Raw genomic sequence first — 18,970 nt, forward strand, 5'->3', positions numbered from 1 at the left:
AGGAAAAATACAATCCCTTAAAAAGATGTCACTCAGAACTAGTGATAATATTTTTTTTTAAGATTTGTTTATTTATTTATTTATTTTGAGAGAGAGAGAGACAGCCAGCGAGAGAGGGAACACAAGCAGGGGGAGTGGGAGAGGAAGAAGCAGGCTCCCAGCGGAGCAGGGAGCCTGATGCGGGGCTCGATCCCAGGACCCTGGGATCACATCCTGGGCTGAAGGCAGACACTTAATGACTGAGCCACCCGGGTGCCCCTAGTGATAGTATTTTTAACTTCTTTTTTATTTTTAAAATTTTTTTAAGTAAGCTCTACACCCAACATGGGGCTTAAACTCATGACCCTAAAATCAAGCGTCACATGCTCTACTGACTGAGTCAGCCAGGTGACCCAATATATTTCTAACTTCTAAGTTGGACATTCTTATATAAATTTTCTCCCACAGCCTCAAATTCAGTCTGGCTGAGACCAAATTGATTGTCTTATCAAAATGACCATTCCCCTTTACTCACTACTTCTGTCCATGGCATCACTGTGTTTTAGGGATCAATAAACTTTTTCTGTAAAAGGCCAGACAGTATAGGCTTTGAGAGTGGTAAGTTTTCTGTCACAAATACTCACCTCTGCTGTTGTAGTACAAAAGTGGCCGTAGATAATATGTAAATTATTGTGTGTTCCAATAAAGCTTTATTTATAAAAACAAACAGTGGGCAGCACTTGGCCCATGCCATAGTGTGCCAACGTCTGTCTAGAGTTCCTGAATGAAAATGTCAAAGTTAGTGTTGACTGTCTCCCTTCTTTAATTTGTACAGCCAAGCAGCTCTCAAGTTGCAGTAATTTTTTCTTTCAGTAATTCTTCTTATCCTTGCCTTCACATCCCTTCTCACTTCTGTGCACCTGAATTCATTCTGCAATTTCAGTGATTCATTTGACTGGTGGTAAGGGGTGGCTGCAGGACCATACCCACTTACTGAAGAGGGTACCAGGATTTCTAGGGAGAAGTTTTAAGAAGCATATAGAATATTCTAATTTTATTTTTAGGGAAAATGCCTACTTTGTAAGAATATAAACTACAGAAAGTAAAACCTGATGGAATCTTCTTAGATGGTGGATCCTGGTTGAAAATGGTTGTCAAGCATTGCTCAAATTTAGAATTTCCCAAGGTATGCAGTGTTTACAATTGGTGATGCCTAATGTGATATTAGGTGGAACACAGACCAACTTTTAAAATATTGATACTTACGTTTTTATTTTAATGTGTATTGGAGAAAATATGACATCAAACCCATAATATCACTGATTATGTATTAGGGTAAAGCTGAAGTAGTATTTCGGTTTTTAAAAGTCATAGCCTTAAAGAAGAAGTTAGTATTGTAGGCAGAATACAGATACGCTAATGGTCGTCAAGATGATAGGAGACTACCTACAGTTTGAAAATCAGTGGTCACTTTGCCTCCTGTAGTTTCCATTCTATTTGTCTACTAATTAACAGATCAGTCTCAGCATTTTCATTTCTCTTTCTTGATAAAACCTTCAGGAGCTCATCACTACCTGCCAAATAAAGTCAATCAAACTCTTAGCCTAAAATCATTGTCTTCTAAACCTGGCTCCAGGCTCCCGGTTTTCCTCTACCTCCTGGCTTCCCAAACAGTGCTCAAAAAGGACCAGTTGCTGCATAAGATCTAATGGGTGTTCCAGAAAAGAGGATTTCATGGTCCAAAAAGGTAGGGAAACCGTTGCATACTATATCCCTCCGAGGTATATTCCCAAGGAATTATACGCCATGAAAGCCTTTGAGAAGACTTGAGGTAATAAAACTTGTCCATGTGTATGGTAGAGCCCTCCTTAGGTGGAACCAATGTTTGTGTTTACCAGCTTACTTGATCATCTTTGTCAATCACCCTCTCTTACAGATGGTGCATTAGTGTCCTTGTGGGTCTAGCGAACTAGAGATGTTGGTTTGGAAGATGCTGTTCTAGAGCCATGTCCCCAACCCCCGACACATAGCAACCAAACTGAACCACCCACAGCTAGCTATATACCCATTTCACCTTGCACTTCTGAGCCCTTGCTAATTATTCACTGTATTTGGGATGCCTTCTCCTCCCTGTCCTTGTTTTCAAAAACTTTTCAACCAAGCGACCTGATTTCCCACAATAGTAATGGTTCCTATTTCTGAAGTCTTACCACTTTCCACTCCTCCAGCGTTTTTTACCACCCAGTGTCATGGTAGTTGTGTACCTGATCTTTTTTCCTGCTAAATTTTACATTTCTCAGAGTTACTATTTTCCACATAGCGCGTTGTTTATAGTAGGAATTCAATAAATATTTGATGAATGAATGACAATAGGGTGAAATTTGAAATAACTTATCTGTAGTAAATAATAGAATTGGAGTTTGAAGGATCTACATGGAGAGAGAGATAAATGGGGAAGGATCTCTGAAAACCTGATACATACATAAATATATATATATTTTTTAAACAGCTTTATTAATTTATATACAAAAGTGTACAATCTGATAAATCTTGACTTATGTATATACCCATGAAACTACTACCACAATCAAGATAATAACATAACTCTCACCCCAAAATATTTCTTCATACCTCTTTGTGATCTCTACATCCTCCTCCTCCCTGTATCGTCTCCTCAATCCCCCTCACCACCAGCCCAGTTCAAGACAACCACTGATCTGCTTTTGGTCATTACGCGTTGGTTTGCCCTTCCTGGAATTTTATGTAAAGGGAGCCATATAGTACGCACTCTCTTCCTTCTGGCTTCTTTCACTCAGTGAAACTGAACCAATTCATGTTATAGCATATCTGTTCCTTTTTGTTGCTGAGTATTATTGCATTCTATAACTATACCACACTTTGTTTATCCATTTACCAACTGATGGGCATTTGAGTTGTTTCTAGTTGTGGGCTATTAAAACTAAAACTCCTATGAACATTTGTGCATAAGTCCTTGTATGCGTATGGTTTCATTTCTCTTATGTAAATATCTAGGAGTTAAATGAATCACGTGCAAGGTGTATATTCAGCTTCTTAAGAAACTACCAAATTGGGGTGCCTGACTGGCTCAGGTACTAGGACATGCAACTCTTGATCTTGGGGTTGTAGTTGAGACCCCACATTGGATGTAGAGATTACTTTAAAAAAATAACATCTTTTTAAAAAAGAAGCTGCCACATTTTTTTCCAAAGGTGATTGTAGCATTTTGCATTCCTACCAATAGTGTGTGAGAGTTCCTTGTCCACCTCCTCACCAATGCTTAGTACCATCAGTCTTTTCAATTTTAGTCATTCTGATTGGTGCAAGTAGTATTTCATTGTGGCTTTAGCTTGTATTTCCCTAATGACTAATGATGTTGAGCATCTTTTCATGTGCCTGTTTGTCATTGATATATCTTCTTTGATGATGTGTCTGTTAAAATATTTTGCCTGTTTTTATAGTGAGCTGTTTGTTTTCTTAGAGTTAAGTTTTGAGAGTCCTTTACATATGTCTGTGTCTTGTCTTTTCATTCTCTTAATGGTTACTTTTGAAGAACAGAAAATTTTTAATTTTGATGAAGTCCAGTTTGTCACTGTGTTCTTTTTATGATTCTTTTGTATCATATTTAGGAAGTCTGCCAGATCCAAGGTCACAAAGATTTTCATATAGAGATCTGTGTTCTCTATATCTGTGTTTGAGTTCATTCTTGTGTATGGTGTGAGGTAAGGATCAAAGATTTTTGTTTTGTTTTATTTTTATATATAAATATCCAGTTGTTGTTTTTTTAGTTTCAGAGTAGAGTTCAGTGATTCATCAGTTGCATATAATACCCAGTGTTCATTACATCATGTGCCCTCCTTAATTCCCATCACCCAGTTACCCCCACCCCCCTCCCCTCTAGCAACCCTCAGTTTGTCTGCTATTGTTAAGAGTCTATTATAGTTTGTCTCCCTCTTTGGTTTTTGTCTTATTTTTCCCTCCCTTCTCCTATGGTCCTCTGTTTTGTTTCTTAAATTCCATATATGAGTGAAATCATATGATAATTGTCTTTCTCCGATTGACTTATTTCAGTTGGCATAATACCCCTAGCTCCATTCCCATCATTGCAAATGGTAAAATTTCATTTTTTTGATGGCTGAGTAATATTCCATTGTATATACATATCATATCTTTATCCCTTCATCTGTCAATGGACATCTGGGCTCTTTCCAATATCCAGTTGTTCTAACACCATCTGTTGAACAGACTATTCTTCACTGAACTGCCTTTGCAGTTTTGTCAGTGATCAGTTGTTTATATATGCAGGGTTCATTTCTAAGCTCTCCATTCTGTTTCATTGATCTATTTGTCTATCTTGACAGGAATACCAAACTGTCTTGGTTACTTAGCTTTATAATAGATCTTGACGAAAAGTCATGTTCATCCTCTAACTTTGTTCTTCTTTTACAAAGTCATTTTAAGTGCTCCAGGACCTTTACATTTTTGTATGAACTTTAGAAAAAGTTTGTCAATTTCTACAAAAACAAAAACCAAAAAAAAACAACAACAAACAATGCAGGGACTTAGATTTGGATGGCTCTAAATCTCTATGTATCAATCTGGAGAGAAATGACATCCTAACAATATTGAGTCTTCCAACCCATGTACATGGTATATGTTTAAGTCTCCTTTAATTTCTCTCAGCTATGTTTTGTAGTTTTAATTATACAAGTCACATTCATTTTTTGGCAGATTTATTCCTATTTCATATTTTTGCTGCTATTGTGTGCTGTATTATATTTTAATTTCAATTTGATTATTCATTGCTAATATATGTAAATGTAATTTTGGTATAGTGTACTTGTATCCTATAACCTTATTAAACGTATTTATTCTAGGAGATTTTTTCCTGCATATTCTATCAGATTTTCTACATAGATGATAAGAGAGATATACTGTCTGTGGGTAAAGGCAGTTTTACCTCTTCTTTCTGATTTGGTTGCCTTTTATTTCTTTTTCTGATTGATTGCACTGGCTGGCACCTCCATTACAATGTTAAATAGAAATGTTGAGAGTGAACCTCCTTGTTTTGTTTCTGATCTTAGGGAGAGAGCGTTCAGTCTTTCACCAATAACTCTAAGTTAACTGTAGGCTTTTTCTAGCTAGATACCCTTTATCAGGTTGAGAAAGTACAATTCTATTCCTACTTTGCTAATATTTTTTATCCAGAAATGGATATTAGATTTTTGTCAAGTTCTTTTTGAATGTTGATCAAGATGATCTTGCAGTTTTTCTTTTGTAGGCTACTAATATTGTGAATTATATTGACTGCTTTGTGAATGTTAAACCAATCTTGCATTCCTGAGATATACTCTACTTGGTCATGATGTATTTTCTCTTTTACATATTACTAGGTTTATTTGCTAAAATTTTGTTTTGAATTTTTGCATCTAAAAATATTCTTGAGGGATATTGATCTGCAATTTTCTTTTGTTGTTTTTGTCTTGTTTTGGAATCAGGGTCTCATAGAATGAGTTAGGTAATATTCTCTTTTTCAATTTTCTGGAAGAGATTATATGAAATTGGTATTATATCCTCCTTAAATATCTGGTAGAATTCACTAGTGAAACCATCGAGGCCTGGAGTTGTTTTTCCTTTTTCCTTTTCTTTTTTTGGGGGGGAAGTTTTTAAAAATACAAATTTAGTTTCTTTAATAGATATAGGGCTATTTGGGTATCTATTTCTTCTTGAGTGACCTTTAGTATATTGTGTCTTGAAAAGAATTTGTCCATTCATCTAAATTGTCAAATGTATTAGCATAAAATTTTCATAATATTCCTGTATTAAACTTACAATATTTGTATAATCTGTAGTGATGCCATCTTCTCATTCCTGATATTGGTGATTTGTGTCTTCTCTCTTTTTTTCCTGGTTAGCCAGGGTAGAGATTTATCACTGTGATTGGTCTCAAAGAACCAAATTTTGGTTTCATTGCTTTTTCTCTATTTTTTCCTATGTTTATTTCATTGATTTGTGAGGTGAGCTTTATTATTTATTTTATTAATTCTTTTTTTCTGTTTACCTTGAGTTTAATTTGCCCATTTTTTTTCTAGCTGCTGAAGATAAAAGCTAAGATCATGAACTTGAGAACTTTTTACTTTTCCTTTTTTTTAAAGATTTGATTTATTTATTTATTTATTTATTTATTTATTTATTTATTTATTTATATCTCCCTCACCCAGAGAGAGGGAGAAGCAGACTCTCCACTGAGCAGAGAGCCCGATGCAGGGCTCAATTCCAGGACCCTGAGATTACCACCTGAGCCGAAGGCAGACCCTTAACTGACTGAGCCACCCAGGCACCCCTCTACTTTTCTTATATAGGCATTTAATGTCATAAAATTCTCCATAAGGACTGCTTTGCAAGTGACATTCTCAAATTCTTATGTGTTGTGTTTATATTCATTCAGTTAAAACAACTTTCAAATTTCTTTTTGGATTTCCTCTTTGAACCATGGTTGGGGTTTTTTTTAGAAGTGTGTTATTTAGTTTCCAAGTATTTTAGCATTTTCCAGGAATCTTTCTGTTATTGATTTAAAATTTCATCCCTTTGTAGTCATAAAATATATTTTGTGTGTCTTGAATCCTTATAAATTTACTGAAACTTGTTGTATGACCCAGAATAGAACCTGTCTTAGTTAACGTCCATGTGCATTTGAAAGGAATGTTATTCTACTCTCCTTTAGTGGAGTGTTCTAGTAAATGTCAAATCAAGTTGGTTGATGATGTAGTTCAAGTCTTATGTATCCTTAACTGGTTTTCTGCCTATTTGGTGTATCAGCTATTAAGAGCAGGGTATTTAAATCTCAGACTATAATTGAGACTTTGTCTATTTCTCCTTGCAATTCTATCTGCTTGGGGTTCCCTATTGTGAAACTGTTATTAAGTGTATAAACATTTAGAATGATTATATCTTCTTGACTAATTGACCTTTTATAATTATTATTTTTCTGATAATATTCTTTGCTGTACAATTTACTTTGATATTAATAGAGACAATCCAACTTTGTTTTTGACTAATTTTAGTATATAATTTTCCATCATTTTTCCTTTAATCTAATTGTCTTTCTGTATTTGAAATTAATTTCTTGTAGGCAACATACAGTTGGGTTTTGCGTTTTCATCCAATCTGTCAATGTCTATCTCTTAAGTGGGGTGTTTAGACCATTTACATTTCATGTGATTGCTGATATAGTTAGATTTAAATCTGTCATCTTGCTATTTATTTTCTGTTTGTCCCATATGTTCTTTGTTCCCTTTTCCCACTTTTTTCTTTCTACTGGATTGTTTGTATGAGTCCTTTTATCTCCTTTGTTGATTTATTACCTATAATTCTTTATTTGGTTATTTTAATGGTTAATTAGGGTTTCTACTATACATCTTTGACTAGGTCTTCATTCAATTAATATTATACCACTCCACATACAGTATAAGAACTTCTCAATTCCAGTCCTTCCTTCCTAGCCTTTGTGCTACTGTTGTCACACATTTCACTTCTACATATGTTATAAGCCCCACAGTGTATTATTTTTTTGTTAAAAAATAAAGTTGATTATCTTTTAATGAGATTTAAGTAATAGGAAAGCAGTCTTACATATTTGCCCATGTAGGTATCATTCCCATTGTCTTCATTCCTTTGTGTAGATCTAGATTTCCATTTGCTAAAGCCTTCCTTTAGTAATTCTTGGAGAACATTGGAGTGCAAATCTGATGATGATTAATTCTTTCAGTTTTGGTTTTGAAAGATAATTTCACTGGTGCAGAATTTTAGCTTGACAGTTTTTTTCTTTCCATACTTTAAGTATATTGTTTTACTTCCTTCTCATGTGCTTTTTTTCCTTCAAGAAATCTGCTGTCATCTGTATCTTTATTTTTTCATACTAATACGTTTTCCCCCCTACATTTAAGATTTTTTCTTTACCTTGGTTTTAAGCAATTTGGTTATGATGTGTTTTGGTGTAGTTTTCTCTCTTTCTTGTCTTTAGTGCTCATTGAACTTCTTAGATCTCTAGTTTTTTATTTTTCCTCAAATTTGGAAAATTTGGGGGCTGTTATTTCTTCAAATATTTTTTTCTGTCCCTGCTACAATCTGCTTTCCTATAGAGACTCAAATTTTATATATATATAAATATATATATATATATGGCAATTTGAAGTTGTTTCACAGCTTATGATTTTTTTAGATGATTTCTATTGCTGTATCTACAATTTCAGTCATCTTTTTATCTGTATTATCTAATCTGTCATCCCATCTAGTGTATTTTTCATCTCACATGTAATTTTTGTATCTAGAAGTTCAATTTGGGCCTTTTTTATATCTTCTGTGTCTCCACATAACTGTTTAAACATATAGAATGCAATTATAATAACTACTTTAATACTCTTTTCTACTAACTTAACATCTGTGTCAATTCTGGGTTTTAAGTGATTCATTATTCTAATTATGGCCCATGTTTTCCTGTCCCTTTGCACACCTAGTAATCTTTGATTGGATGTCAGACTGTGAATTTTACCTTGTTGCATGCTAGCTATTTTTGTATCCTATACATTGAGTTTTATCTTCTGGGGCAGTTAAGTTACTTAGAAATAGGCTAATCCTTTTAGGTCTTATTTTATGCTTTGTTAGATGAGTCTAAGCAGTGCTCAGTCTAGAGGTAATAATTTCACACTACTGAAACAAAACCTTTCTGAGTGCATTATGAATTATGAGTTTTCCAGTCTGTTCAGTGGGAACAGGCACTGCCAGCCCTGTGTGAATGCCAGACACTGTTCCTTTCAATATTATTAAAGGATTCTTTCCTCAGACTCAAATATTTTTCTTAGACACATGCTGATCAGTATTTTCTCCCCATATAGTGAGGATCCCTCTGCTTATCTCCAGGATCCTCTCTCTATCTCTATCCTCTCCAGTAATCTATCTTATGAACTCCAGCTACCTCGTTCTCACCAGATCCCCAGCTCTAGTTCTTCAACTCAGAGAGTCTACATCGTTACTTCTGTGTTTCTGCTCCTTGCATGTCCTAGAAACTTTCTCAAAGCGATAAGCTGCAGTAATCATGGGTCTCACTTTGTTTCTTTTTTCCATTGATCAGATCTGATATCCTATCTCTTGAACACCATTGTTCCATAACGTTTTTGTCTGTGTGGAGTTTTTTTGTTTATTTTTTAGTGTGTTGGTTGGTTGGTTGGTTATTTCAGGCAATAGAATAAATCTGGTCCCTATTACCCCATCTTGACCAGAAGTGAAAGTTTAATAAGTCATTTTTTCACTGCTTCAAAGTCAGTTGGGGTTTGGGTGATCTAATCTGGGTCCTTTGAGTGTTGTTTGGGCTTGCCTGATTTCTCCTGTATATACATATATAAAATACATATATAAATATATATTTTTTAATGAACAAGGAATGTTTGGTTTAGTTAAAAGTGGAAATCAGCCCGAAAGTTTTACAAAGAAGTTAATACTAGTTATCAGGATCTTTTTGGATGGAGTGCTACTAATTTCAAAGAACTCATGGGTAGAGTGTTGAAATTTTCCTAGATTTAGCATCAATTTCTAGGAAATTGTGTATTTGTATAAGTAAGTATGGAAATTATCCTTTAACACCTTTATTTTCTTATTTAAAAATTAGAGGACAATGTATATAAAAATATGCAAGAATCCAAGGAAACCCCCATATCCAATCACCTAGATGAAATTGTTGCTGCTGTCAGCGTAACGCCTAGAAAGAAGATCCCGAACCAGCTGCCTCAGACAGCGCTATTCCAGCCTCCTCAAGAGAAACTCCACCTCTGTGAAGAAAAAGCGAAGTCCTATTCTAGCAGTCACGAAGTAAGGACCCTTCATTTTCTATACCTGCACTCTGGTAATTGACGAGAGTTTAGGTTACATTTTTCTACCCTCAGGACTTTGGTACAAGAGCGTATACAGAGGACCTTTATCACAGAAAGAGTGGGAGTCGCCCCTCGGGGCTCCAGGCACAGCACTTGGCACAGCCAACATTATACTTGCTGAATGAGGTATTATACTTGCACAAATGAACAAATGGGTTTACCCTGACCTCTGCCAAGTGTATACTAGACCAATTGGTTGTAGGTTTGTCCTACTGCAGTCTTTTTCCATCGGTGTATACATATTTATTGAGCCCCCCCTAGTGCCGGGTCTAGGCACTGGACTGTAACACAGAGCAGGAGAAACTTACATAGCGCTTACAGTTCTCACATTCTTGATCTTGTTTTCTACATACATCTTTCCCTTTCTCTCCTCAGTTTTACTCATTCACTTGCTCATTCAGTGTGCATTTCTCTACCACCCCTTATGTGTCGGATCCTGCTCGTCCATCCATCTATTTCACACATGTCTACTGCATACCTAATATGTGCCCGGTGCTGTGCAGGTGCTGGGGGCACACGGGAAAACTCCAGCCTCTGCCCCGGAGGGACTCATGGTTTGGTTGCGGTGCTAGGCAGGATTATGCAGGGGAGACGTGAGTTTGGTTTTGAATGTGTGCTTATTCGTTATGCAACACATGTCTATTCAGGGCCCTCTATGTGCCAGGCTCTGTGCTAGGTAAGCCGTAGGCTCCAGCCTTTCTCGACCACAGTTCTGCAGGAGAATTAAGCCTGAATGCCCTAAAGCATTTACCCGTCCGTAATGAAGTAACTTCTCTTTTATGGGTCTGGAGTGGTCCTAAATTCTTTTCTGTGTCCTTGAGTTCAGGTGAGGAACCCCTGGATACAGTGGTGAACAGCACAGACAGGTCGAATGCCCTCATGGAGCTGAGGGGCAGTCGGCATTGTAAATACACTAGCAAGCCAGGGGTTGTGTCAGGGGCTGCTAAGGAAAGAGGGGGCCTGTCTGTGAAGAGGCAGCATATGAGCTGAGACCTTAAGTGGGGAAGGAGCCAGCATGGAAGAGCTAAGGGAAAAGAGTTCCAGGGAGAGGGAACAGCACATGTAAATTCTATGAGGTGGGCACGAGTGTGACACATTTGGGGTGAAAGAAGAGACCATGGTCTGACGTGAAATGTAGTTGGAGAGGCAGGGAGTTCACTTAGGACCTCAAAGGTCTCCAACTGAGTGTGTCCTGGGAGGCCTTAAAAGTGTTTGCAGGAAAGTATTAACATGATGTAATTGGCTTTTTAAGATTTCCATTTTTTCTACTTTTTTGTTTTAAAATATTTTCAGACTTACAGGAAAGTCTACAAGATTCACCAGTTGTTAACGTTTGCTTTATTGCTTTATTTGTCTGTGTGCGTGTCATTATTTTTCTGAACTGTCTGAGAGTAAATTACAGATATTACAGCCCTTTTCCCCTGAATATCTTGAGAATACTCTCCAGGTAACCACAGTACGGTGATTAAAGTTAGGAAAACTAATATTGGTACACTATTGTCATCTAACCTACAAACCTTATCCATATTTCTCAAATTATCTCAGTCATGTCTTGGGCAGAAAAAAAAATATCAGACATATCCATAAATTCGAGTAGAATATAGTTGTCTAGTCTTTTTAGCCTTCATTAACCTACTAGAACGGTTCCTTAGCCTGTCTGACATTTATTTCTCACAGTTCTGGAGACTAGAAGTTCAAGATCAGGGTGCCAGCAGGGTTGGTGTCTGATGGGAGCTCTCCCCTTGGGTTGTAGATGGCTGCCTTCTCACTGTGACCTCACGTGGCCTCTCTGTGGGGTTCGGGTTGGGAGGAAGAAGGGGAAGAGAAAGGTGTCTCTTTTTATAAGGACACTAATCTTGTTGGATTGGGGCCCCACATTTATGACCTCATTCAACCTTCATTACTTCCTTAGAGGCCCCATCTCCAAATGCCACCTTGGGGGTTAGGGCCTCAGCAGATGAATTTGGAATGGACAGAAATATTAACTCCGATTAGTTTACACAGTATCTCTCACATTGCATTGGTCACGTGTTTCCTCATGAGTCCATGCAGGTTATTCATTGGGGCCAGAATCCTGCAGACATGACCCAGGGGCCTTTCTTAGTACGTCATAGTCGAGACATATGATGACCGCTCGTCTCCTTGCTGTGATGCTAACTTTGATCCCTTGACTTAGGTGCTGTCTGGCAGGTTGCTTCTCTGTGGAATTATCTTCTTCCCTTTGTAATGAATCAGTATCTTGTGGGGAGATTCATCGAAGACTAGGTATATATCCTGTTCCTCATTAAAACTTCACCCCCTAGTTTTAGCTTCCATTAATGATTCTCGCCTGAATCAGTTCTTACTGTGATGTTTGCCAAATGGCGATTCTCTGACTTAGACATTCTTTCCACACTTATGCATTGGTGTTGTTATAAGGAAGAGCTTTTCTTTCTTCACACTTTATTATTCCCTCATTTATATTAGTTATGGGCTCAGGAAATTGTTTTTCAGATATGTTACAATCCATTATCGTTGCCAAAACTTCAATTGTCCCATATTTGCCAGTATGGCCCCTTCATGCTGGCTCCTGAGTCCTTGATACATCCCCATTAATCTTCCCTAATTTCTGGCACAGGAAGATTTTTCAGATTCATCTGGTACTTTCCTTGCTGCACTGTGGATTCAGGGAATCCTGGTTCCTCTGAGCGAAGAATAGTGCTTGGACACAAATATCTGGATATTAAATACCCATTTTTAAATATATATGTGGCCAGATCTCCTCATCATCAGAGCTGCGTATTTTAATGTTAAGCAGTTTAAGAAATTGCAGGTATCCCAAGAACGGTGTTGTGGAAAGAGCTCTGGACTTTGCTTCAGGGAGCTCGATGGTGAGTTCCAACTCCACCGTTTGGTGCTAAATCCTCTCACCTCTCTGCATTTACATTTCTTCTTTAAATTAAAGGCATCAGAATATATTATTTCTAAGGTTCATCCCAGTCATGAAATTGTCTGCCTACTTGTACTTCTCTCCTCTCTACCTCCTCCCCACGCCTGTTGGATGAAGCCACTGGAACTGGCAGAATAAGGATCAGAAAGCCAAAGGGACATTTGAGCTTTAGCAAGTAAGAAGGTGGAGGGAGGACAGGCTGCTCTTCTGTACCCCTGTCCCAGTTGCAGGTTGTGAGGACCAAGGCTATGACTTGGGGTCAGGGAGGTGGGGGGGCTGACTTTCGGTCTACATAGCTCCCTTCTTAGAAATCTGTGGTTGGGATAGACCCAGTATTAGATCAGGTCCTCTCTCTTTTCGGTAGACTATCTGTCTAGACTCCCCGGTGTTTTCATCATTTCTTTCTTTTTCATACACTGTATTCATTTGCTGTCTCTCCATGGAAGCCATTCCCTTAACTCCCGGAGTTATCTGGGCTCTACCTGCCAAGACAGCATCCGCTGTCAAGATGACTCACTCCTCTGGTTGAGTAATTGGTGTCTGCTATTGGTGCCTTTCCACCTGGGCCTCTCCGTGGGACCGCTTGGGCTTCCTCATGGCATGGTGGTTCGGTTATTAGTTTGCTAGGGCTGCTGTAACCAAATACCTCAGACTGAGCGGCTTCAACGACAGAAGTTTTATTTTCTCAGCGTTCTGGAGGCTCCAAGTCCAAGATCAAAGTGTCAGCAAGGTTGATGTCATTTGGAGGCTTAGCTTGCAGAAGGTGTCCCCTAGCTGTCCCCACTTCTTTCTTTGTGCGTGCCTCTCCCCGGTGTCTCTTCCTCTTCTTATAAGGACATCAGTCCTATCAGAGTAGGGCTCTACCCTAATGGCCTCATTCCAACTTATGTCTTTAAAGACCTTCTCTCCATATACCATTATATTCTGAAGTACTTGGGCCTCCAACATTTAGGTTTTGGGGAGTAGGGGCACACAGTTCAGCCCATAACAGGTTCTAAATGGAAACGGAATGTGGAAGCTTCTAGTTCCTTAAGACCTGGGCTCCCAAACCTGGCACCACATCATTTCCTCCATATTCCATCAGCCCGTCATAAAGCCCAGATTCGAAAGGAAGGAGACATAGACCCCCACCGCTGGGCAGAAAGAGTCAGAGAATTCTGGAGTGATATTTTAAAACTACCAGCCTTGCTTTGAGCGTATTGCTGCTCTGAGCTGACCTGGCGCTAGAAAAGCCCGCTCCCTGTTCTCTTTGTCCTGACACTGAATATACGTGGACTTCTCACTCCTTTGATGAAATCTGTTTGTCAGTCCTGCCAACCTCATTGCTATGCTGATATCCTAGGCTGCTAAGAAAGGTATTTGCATTGAGAACTAGTGCGCATTCTTTGAAAACCCACTACCAACTTGCCCACTGGTGCCTGAATGTGTAACAGCTGTTCAGAGCTGGGCAGCTGGAAAACCTAGGAAACGGTGACAAGTCTGCTCTACTTTTTCTCTGTCTTCTTGGTTTATTATATTTTTCGTAATGTACTAGAAGTTTAAATGTTTTAAAATTTTAAATATTCTATAAATGTTCCTTGTTTCTGCCATTTATTGTCTTGCTCACCCCACCCGATGAACAGCCCACCACCCAAAACAGATCTTTGCCTGTTCTGTTCTCTGATGGGTCCCAAGTGCTTACAGCCGTGTTCAGCACATAGGAGGCACTCAGGATATACACACTGGATAGGAGTACAGGTTGACTTTGTGCTTTGTGACTCTGCGTTTTCAGCTGTCTGACTAGTAAAGCCCCCTTTCCCTCCGTCGCAGTACAAACAGGCTGTCCGCGAGCTGGTGCGCTGCGTAGCGCTGACGAGAATCTGCTATGGCGACTCCCATTGGAAGCTGGCGGAGGCACACGTCCATCTGGCTCAGGGTTACCTCCAGCTGAAAGGTGAGTTCCTCTCAGACGGTGGGTGGGGGGGAGTCAGTCAATGGCTTCCTGCTCTTTCATGCAAATTTGAGTCACAGGGACCTAGAAGGATTCATTAGGTTTTCGTGCATATTCTCCTGTTCACACATTGAAGCGCCATCTCCTTCCAGAAAGAGTCAGTAAGATTTTTATATGATATATAAAAAGGAGAAGGAAGGTTTAAGCCCTGTGGACAGCTTTGGAGGAGACGTTTTTTAAAAATTTAAATTCAGTTAATTAACATATAATGTATTATTGGTTTCAGAGGTACAGGCCTGGGATTCATCAGTCTTACGTAACACCCAGTGCTCATTATATCACATGCCCTCCTTAATGCCCACCACCCACGTACCCCTTCCCTTCACGCCCCTCCCCTCCAGCAACCCTCGGTTTGTTTCCTATGATTAAGAGTCTCTTATGGTTTGTCTCCCTCTCTGGTTTCATCTTGTTTTATTTTTTTGGAGGACCCTTTTTTGTGATTGTAAAAGTAGGGCTCTTGGGAGAGAATTTGTTAGCCTGGAAGGCATTGTAGAAGGGGCCCAGTGGAGTAGGGGCCTAAAATAGGATCCATCCACATTTGTTTTGATAGAGAATCTCTTGCCTCTAAGTGACCTCTCCCCTTCCCCCTCCCCAAAATACGTAAATAAGAGACTAAATCAAGCTGGCAGTGAACAAAAGGTAACGTATTGGCTCATACAACCTGAAAAGCCAAGGGTAAAACTCACTGTAGACTCAGCCAGATCCGGGCGTTCAAACAATGTCATCAGTTCTGTTTTTCACTTATCCCACCGCTTGGCCCTGTTTTTCTCTGTTCGGACTTCATTCTTACCCGGCCTCTGCCCACATGACAGCAGCAAGTCTTAGGGAAGCGCAAAACTTCCCTCATCAGCATTCCCAGGAACGAAAGGACATCTTTCCACCCAAATCTCAGGATTTGGGGGTTCTCACTGGGCTGACTTGGATGGTATGTCGAAGGCGAGGAGTAGTCCGACTGGCTAGGTCTGGCTTTTGTCTCCACTAGCGCCTGGGGGACTGGCCGGCCTTGGCTAAATCGCATGGATTGGGTGTGCAGGGGCCAGGTGTCCCCAAAAGAAAACAGAGGAAGGGGGATGGATGCAGGGAAGGCAAAAACAACAGGCTAGCCTGTCTTCTCCTTTCGACTAGGCATCCTAGGATGAGCTGTATGAGAGTATGTCTCCGTACCCCTTTTTTCCACTGAAAAGCAATGACAATGATGGTGGTGGTACTTAACTTCCCAGGATTGATCCAGTGAATACATAAAATAACAAGGACTAGAAAATGCCGCAATGCTCAGCACAGAATCACTACCCAATAAATTTGGCTAAATCTGATTGTCAACTGGTCCTGCCTATTCGATCAAAGACTGTTGGAGCCAGAGGGGACCCCGGAGATCATCTAGTTCAAACCCTAACCCCCTCCTATATTTTTAGATTCAGAGGGAATGAGTGAGCTGAAACAGCTTGCCCCAATTTACACCGTTAGGAGGTAGATGATCCGAGACTCAGACCTAAGATTTTTGCACACCAGCACCAGGGGCCTGGCGTCTGGGATTTCAAATGATGCTTTTCTTCCAGAGCCTGCTATCTTTTTGCGTGATAGTCTTTCTTGCTCAATTTAAAGTGAAAGCAGCATCTATTCTTCATTAAGGTCTTATCAAACGCCAGGCACCATGCTAACTATCTCCCACGCATGTTCTCATTCATTCTTCATCACAGTCCTATAAGGGGGGTAATATTATCATCGCTGTTTACAGTTGAGGAAGCTGCGGCCAGTGTTTCAGAGTTGGTGGTGGTTCAGGGAACTCATTCTGGGCAGTTAGATGTCAGAGCCAGTGTTCTCAAACCTCAACCCACACTGCTTCCGGTAGACGGAGTTCCTCGAGGGAATGTACCAAAGTTGGTAATACAGTGCGCCGTTCTCTTCGGTAATATTGCGTGCGTAATTGGCACTAATCGATTTCTCGTAGGTTGATTAAATGTGTGCTTTAAAAAAGTTAGACAAAATTCTCTGAAGTTATGAGCACTGGGTGTTGTATGCAACTGATGAATCACTAAATTCTACTTCTGCAACTAATAATACAGTATATGTTAATTCAGTTGAATTTAAATTAAAAATTAAAACAAACAAAAAAAATTAGACAAAATTCTCCAAGAGTTCCCACATGGAGAACATACCCTGGATTTTCTCCATCAGAAAATACATTCTTTTGTTTTATAGACACGGGAACAGAATTAAGTTCATATTTTTGGCAGCTTCTTTTAGAGATTTGAGATGCAATTTCATATAATGGAAAAACATAAGACCAGGGGTGTATGGATATGGGTGGAGGAGAATATGTTGGTGTGGGGAAGTGAGAAGCCCTGAAACCTGACTGGTGACCCCCGTGTCACACTTACCACAAATTAATAAGCCCACGGAAGAACTCTGCAATGCACCGGGGAATTAGTGCTTGGCAGTGATTATTTTTCTCGTTGTTCCATTTTGTTTCTTATTAGTCAAGAACCTTGTAGGAATAAGAGAGTGTAGCATATTAGCCCATTCTGTCATTGGAATTATATTTGTAAGTTTTTGTGGATTGTCACTATATTTGTATTCTGCTAAAATAACTCTCTGAAGCTATGATTATAGATAGACAAGTAGAAGATTCAGAATTTTTAGTATTTCATTAAGATCGCTGTCACAAAGCCAGGATTAAAATTCATGAATACCTTATTTCCTGCGCAGAATGCTATAGTCCTTGCATTCCATTTGTTTTCTTATAATTATTTAGAACATGTTTTATATCGGATATTGGTGAAGTTTCAAAGTTGTTCAGTTCCTGCTCGTTCTGTTTATTTCTAGAAAGGCCATTTGGGGAAAAATTTGTCTTGAGTACTAGGTGTAAACAACTCCTTTGGATTTTAGGGTCAGGACAAATATTTCATGCTGCCCCGATCCATCTCTGCGTGTCACTTGCCAGTACGTGAAGGAGACCTCGTTCAGTTTCCTAGCCATAGCTAAGTATAGTCCTGTCCTGCTGACGTGAAAGAGAAACCGACACCTCTTTCTCTTTGTCCACAGGACTGTCCCGGCAAGCAAAGCAACATGCAGAAAAAGCCAAAGAAATCCTCACCAACTCCATCGTGCCTCACAATAACGACAATACAGATGTTTTCAAGTGTTCAATCGAGCTGTTCCATACCCTGGGGAAAGCCTTACTCTCCCTTCAAAAGTATCCTTTTGTTTCTAATCTTTCCACCTAGGAATGCCCTCTGTAATGCTTATATTTAATTTTCAAGGCCAAATCAAAAGGTGACGGCTCAGGAAAGGTGATGGGAAGTTTAAGAGCCAAGGATGTCTAGGCACTAGGGGCCCAGAATCTAGAGCCATGGGTGAAGTTTCCTGAGCACGACCCAGATTTAAGGAAGCTTCGGAGAATTTGTCAAAGGCAGAGCAACTTGCAAAGGAGCTGTTGCAGTGCGGCAGGATTATGAAGGAGGAATGGACAGAAATTCAAGCACGGATCAAATTGTCATCTGCACAGTAAGTTTCTGGTTTAGGACGTTTTGAATACATGATGGCCGGTGGTTTTCTTCCAGAAGAATCTGTCTTCAGGCAGAAGGAGCTTCTCCATGATGCTGTGTCCGTGACTTCTCTGTGGCCGTTGTCCAGAAGCAAAAGAGGACCATGGTCATGTCACAGCAGCCGCAACCAAGACACACACATCAGTGACACTTTTTTTTTTTTTAAGATTTTATTTATTAGAGTGAGAGAGAGCGTGTGTGCCATGGAGTGGGGGAGGGAACAGGAGGAGAAGGAGAAGCAGGCTCCCCCCAGGACCCTGGGACCATGACCTGAGCGAAGGCAGACGCTTAACCACCTGAGCCACCCAGGCGCCCCCATCAGTGACACTGTTCACTTCGCAGCAACATGGATGGGACTGGAGAAGATCATGCTCAGTGAAATAAGTCAAGACGAGAAAGACAATTATCATATGGTTTCACTCATTTACAGAACATAAGAAATAGATCAGTAGGAGAAGGAAGGGAAGAATGAAGGGGGGGTAAACAGAAGGGGGAATGAACCATGAGAGACTGTGGACTCTGGGAAACAAACTGAGGGCTTCAGAGGGGAGGGGGCTGGGGGAATGGGATAGACTGGTGATGG

The 18,970-nt window shown here is 39.6% G+C and overlaps 1 protein-coding gene across 3 annotated transcripts in view; it reads left to right on the top strand.

Moving 5' to 3' along the window:
• TTC23 (tetratricopeptide repeat domain 23) overlaps positions 1-18,970 on the top strand; it is a 99,896-nt gene that overhangs the window by 8,986 nt on the left and 71,940 nt on the right. For all 3 annotated transcript variants that reach the window (XR_008956153.1, XM_026510372.4, XM_026510373.4), the window contains exons 2-5: positions 9,662-9,861; positions 14,662-14,785; positions 17,885-18,035; positions 18,221-18,346. Coding sequence is in view for 2 of the 3 variants with exons in the window: in XM_026510372.4 (XP_026366157.1) it covers positions 9,682-9,861; positions 14,662-14,785; positions 17,885-18,035; positions 18,221-18,346 (581 nt within the window). In the remaining variant the exon portion in view is untranslated. The remainder of the gene's footprint in view (positions 1-9,661; positions 9,862-14,661; positions 14,786-17,884; positions 18,036-18,220; positions 18,347-18,970) is intronic.

The sequence above is a fragment of the Ursus arctos genome, unplaced genomic scaffold (genome assembly GCF_023065955.2).
Source record: "Ursus arctos isolate Adak ecotype North America unplaced genomic scaffold, UrsArc2.0 scaffold_28, whole genome shotgun sequence".
Classification (NCBI taxonomy): domain Eukaryota; kingdom Metazoa; phylum Chordata; class Mammalia; order Carnivora; family Ursidae; genus Ursus; species Ursus arctos.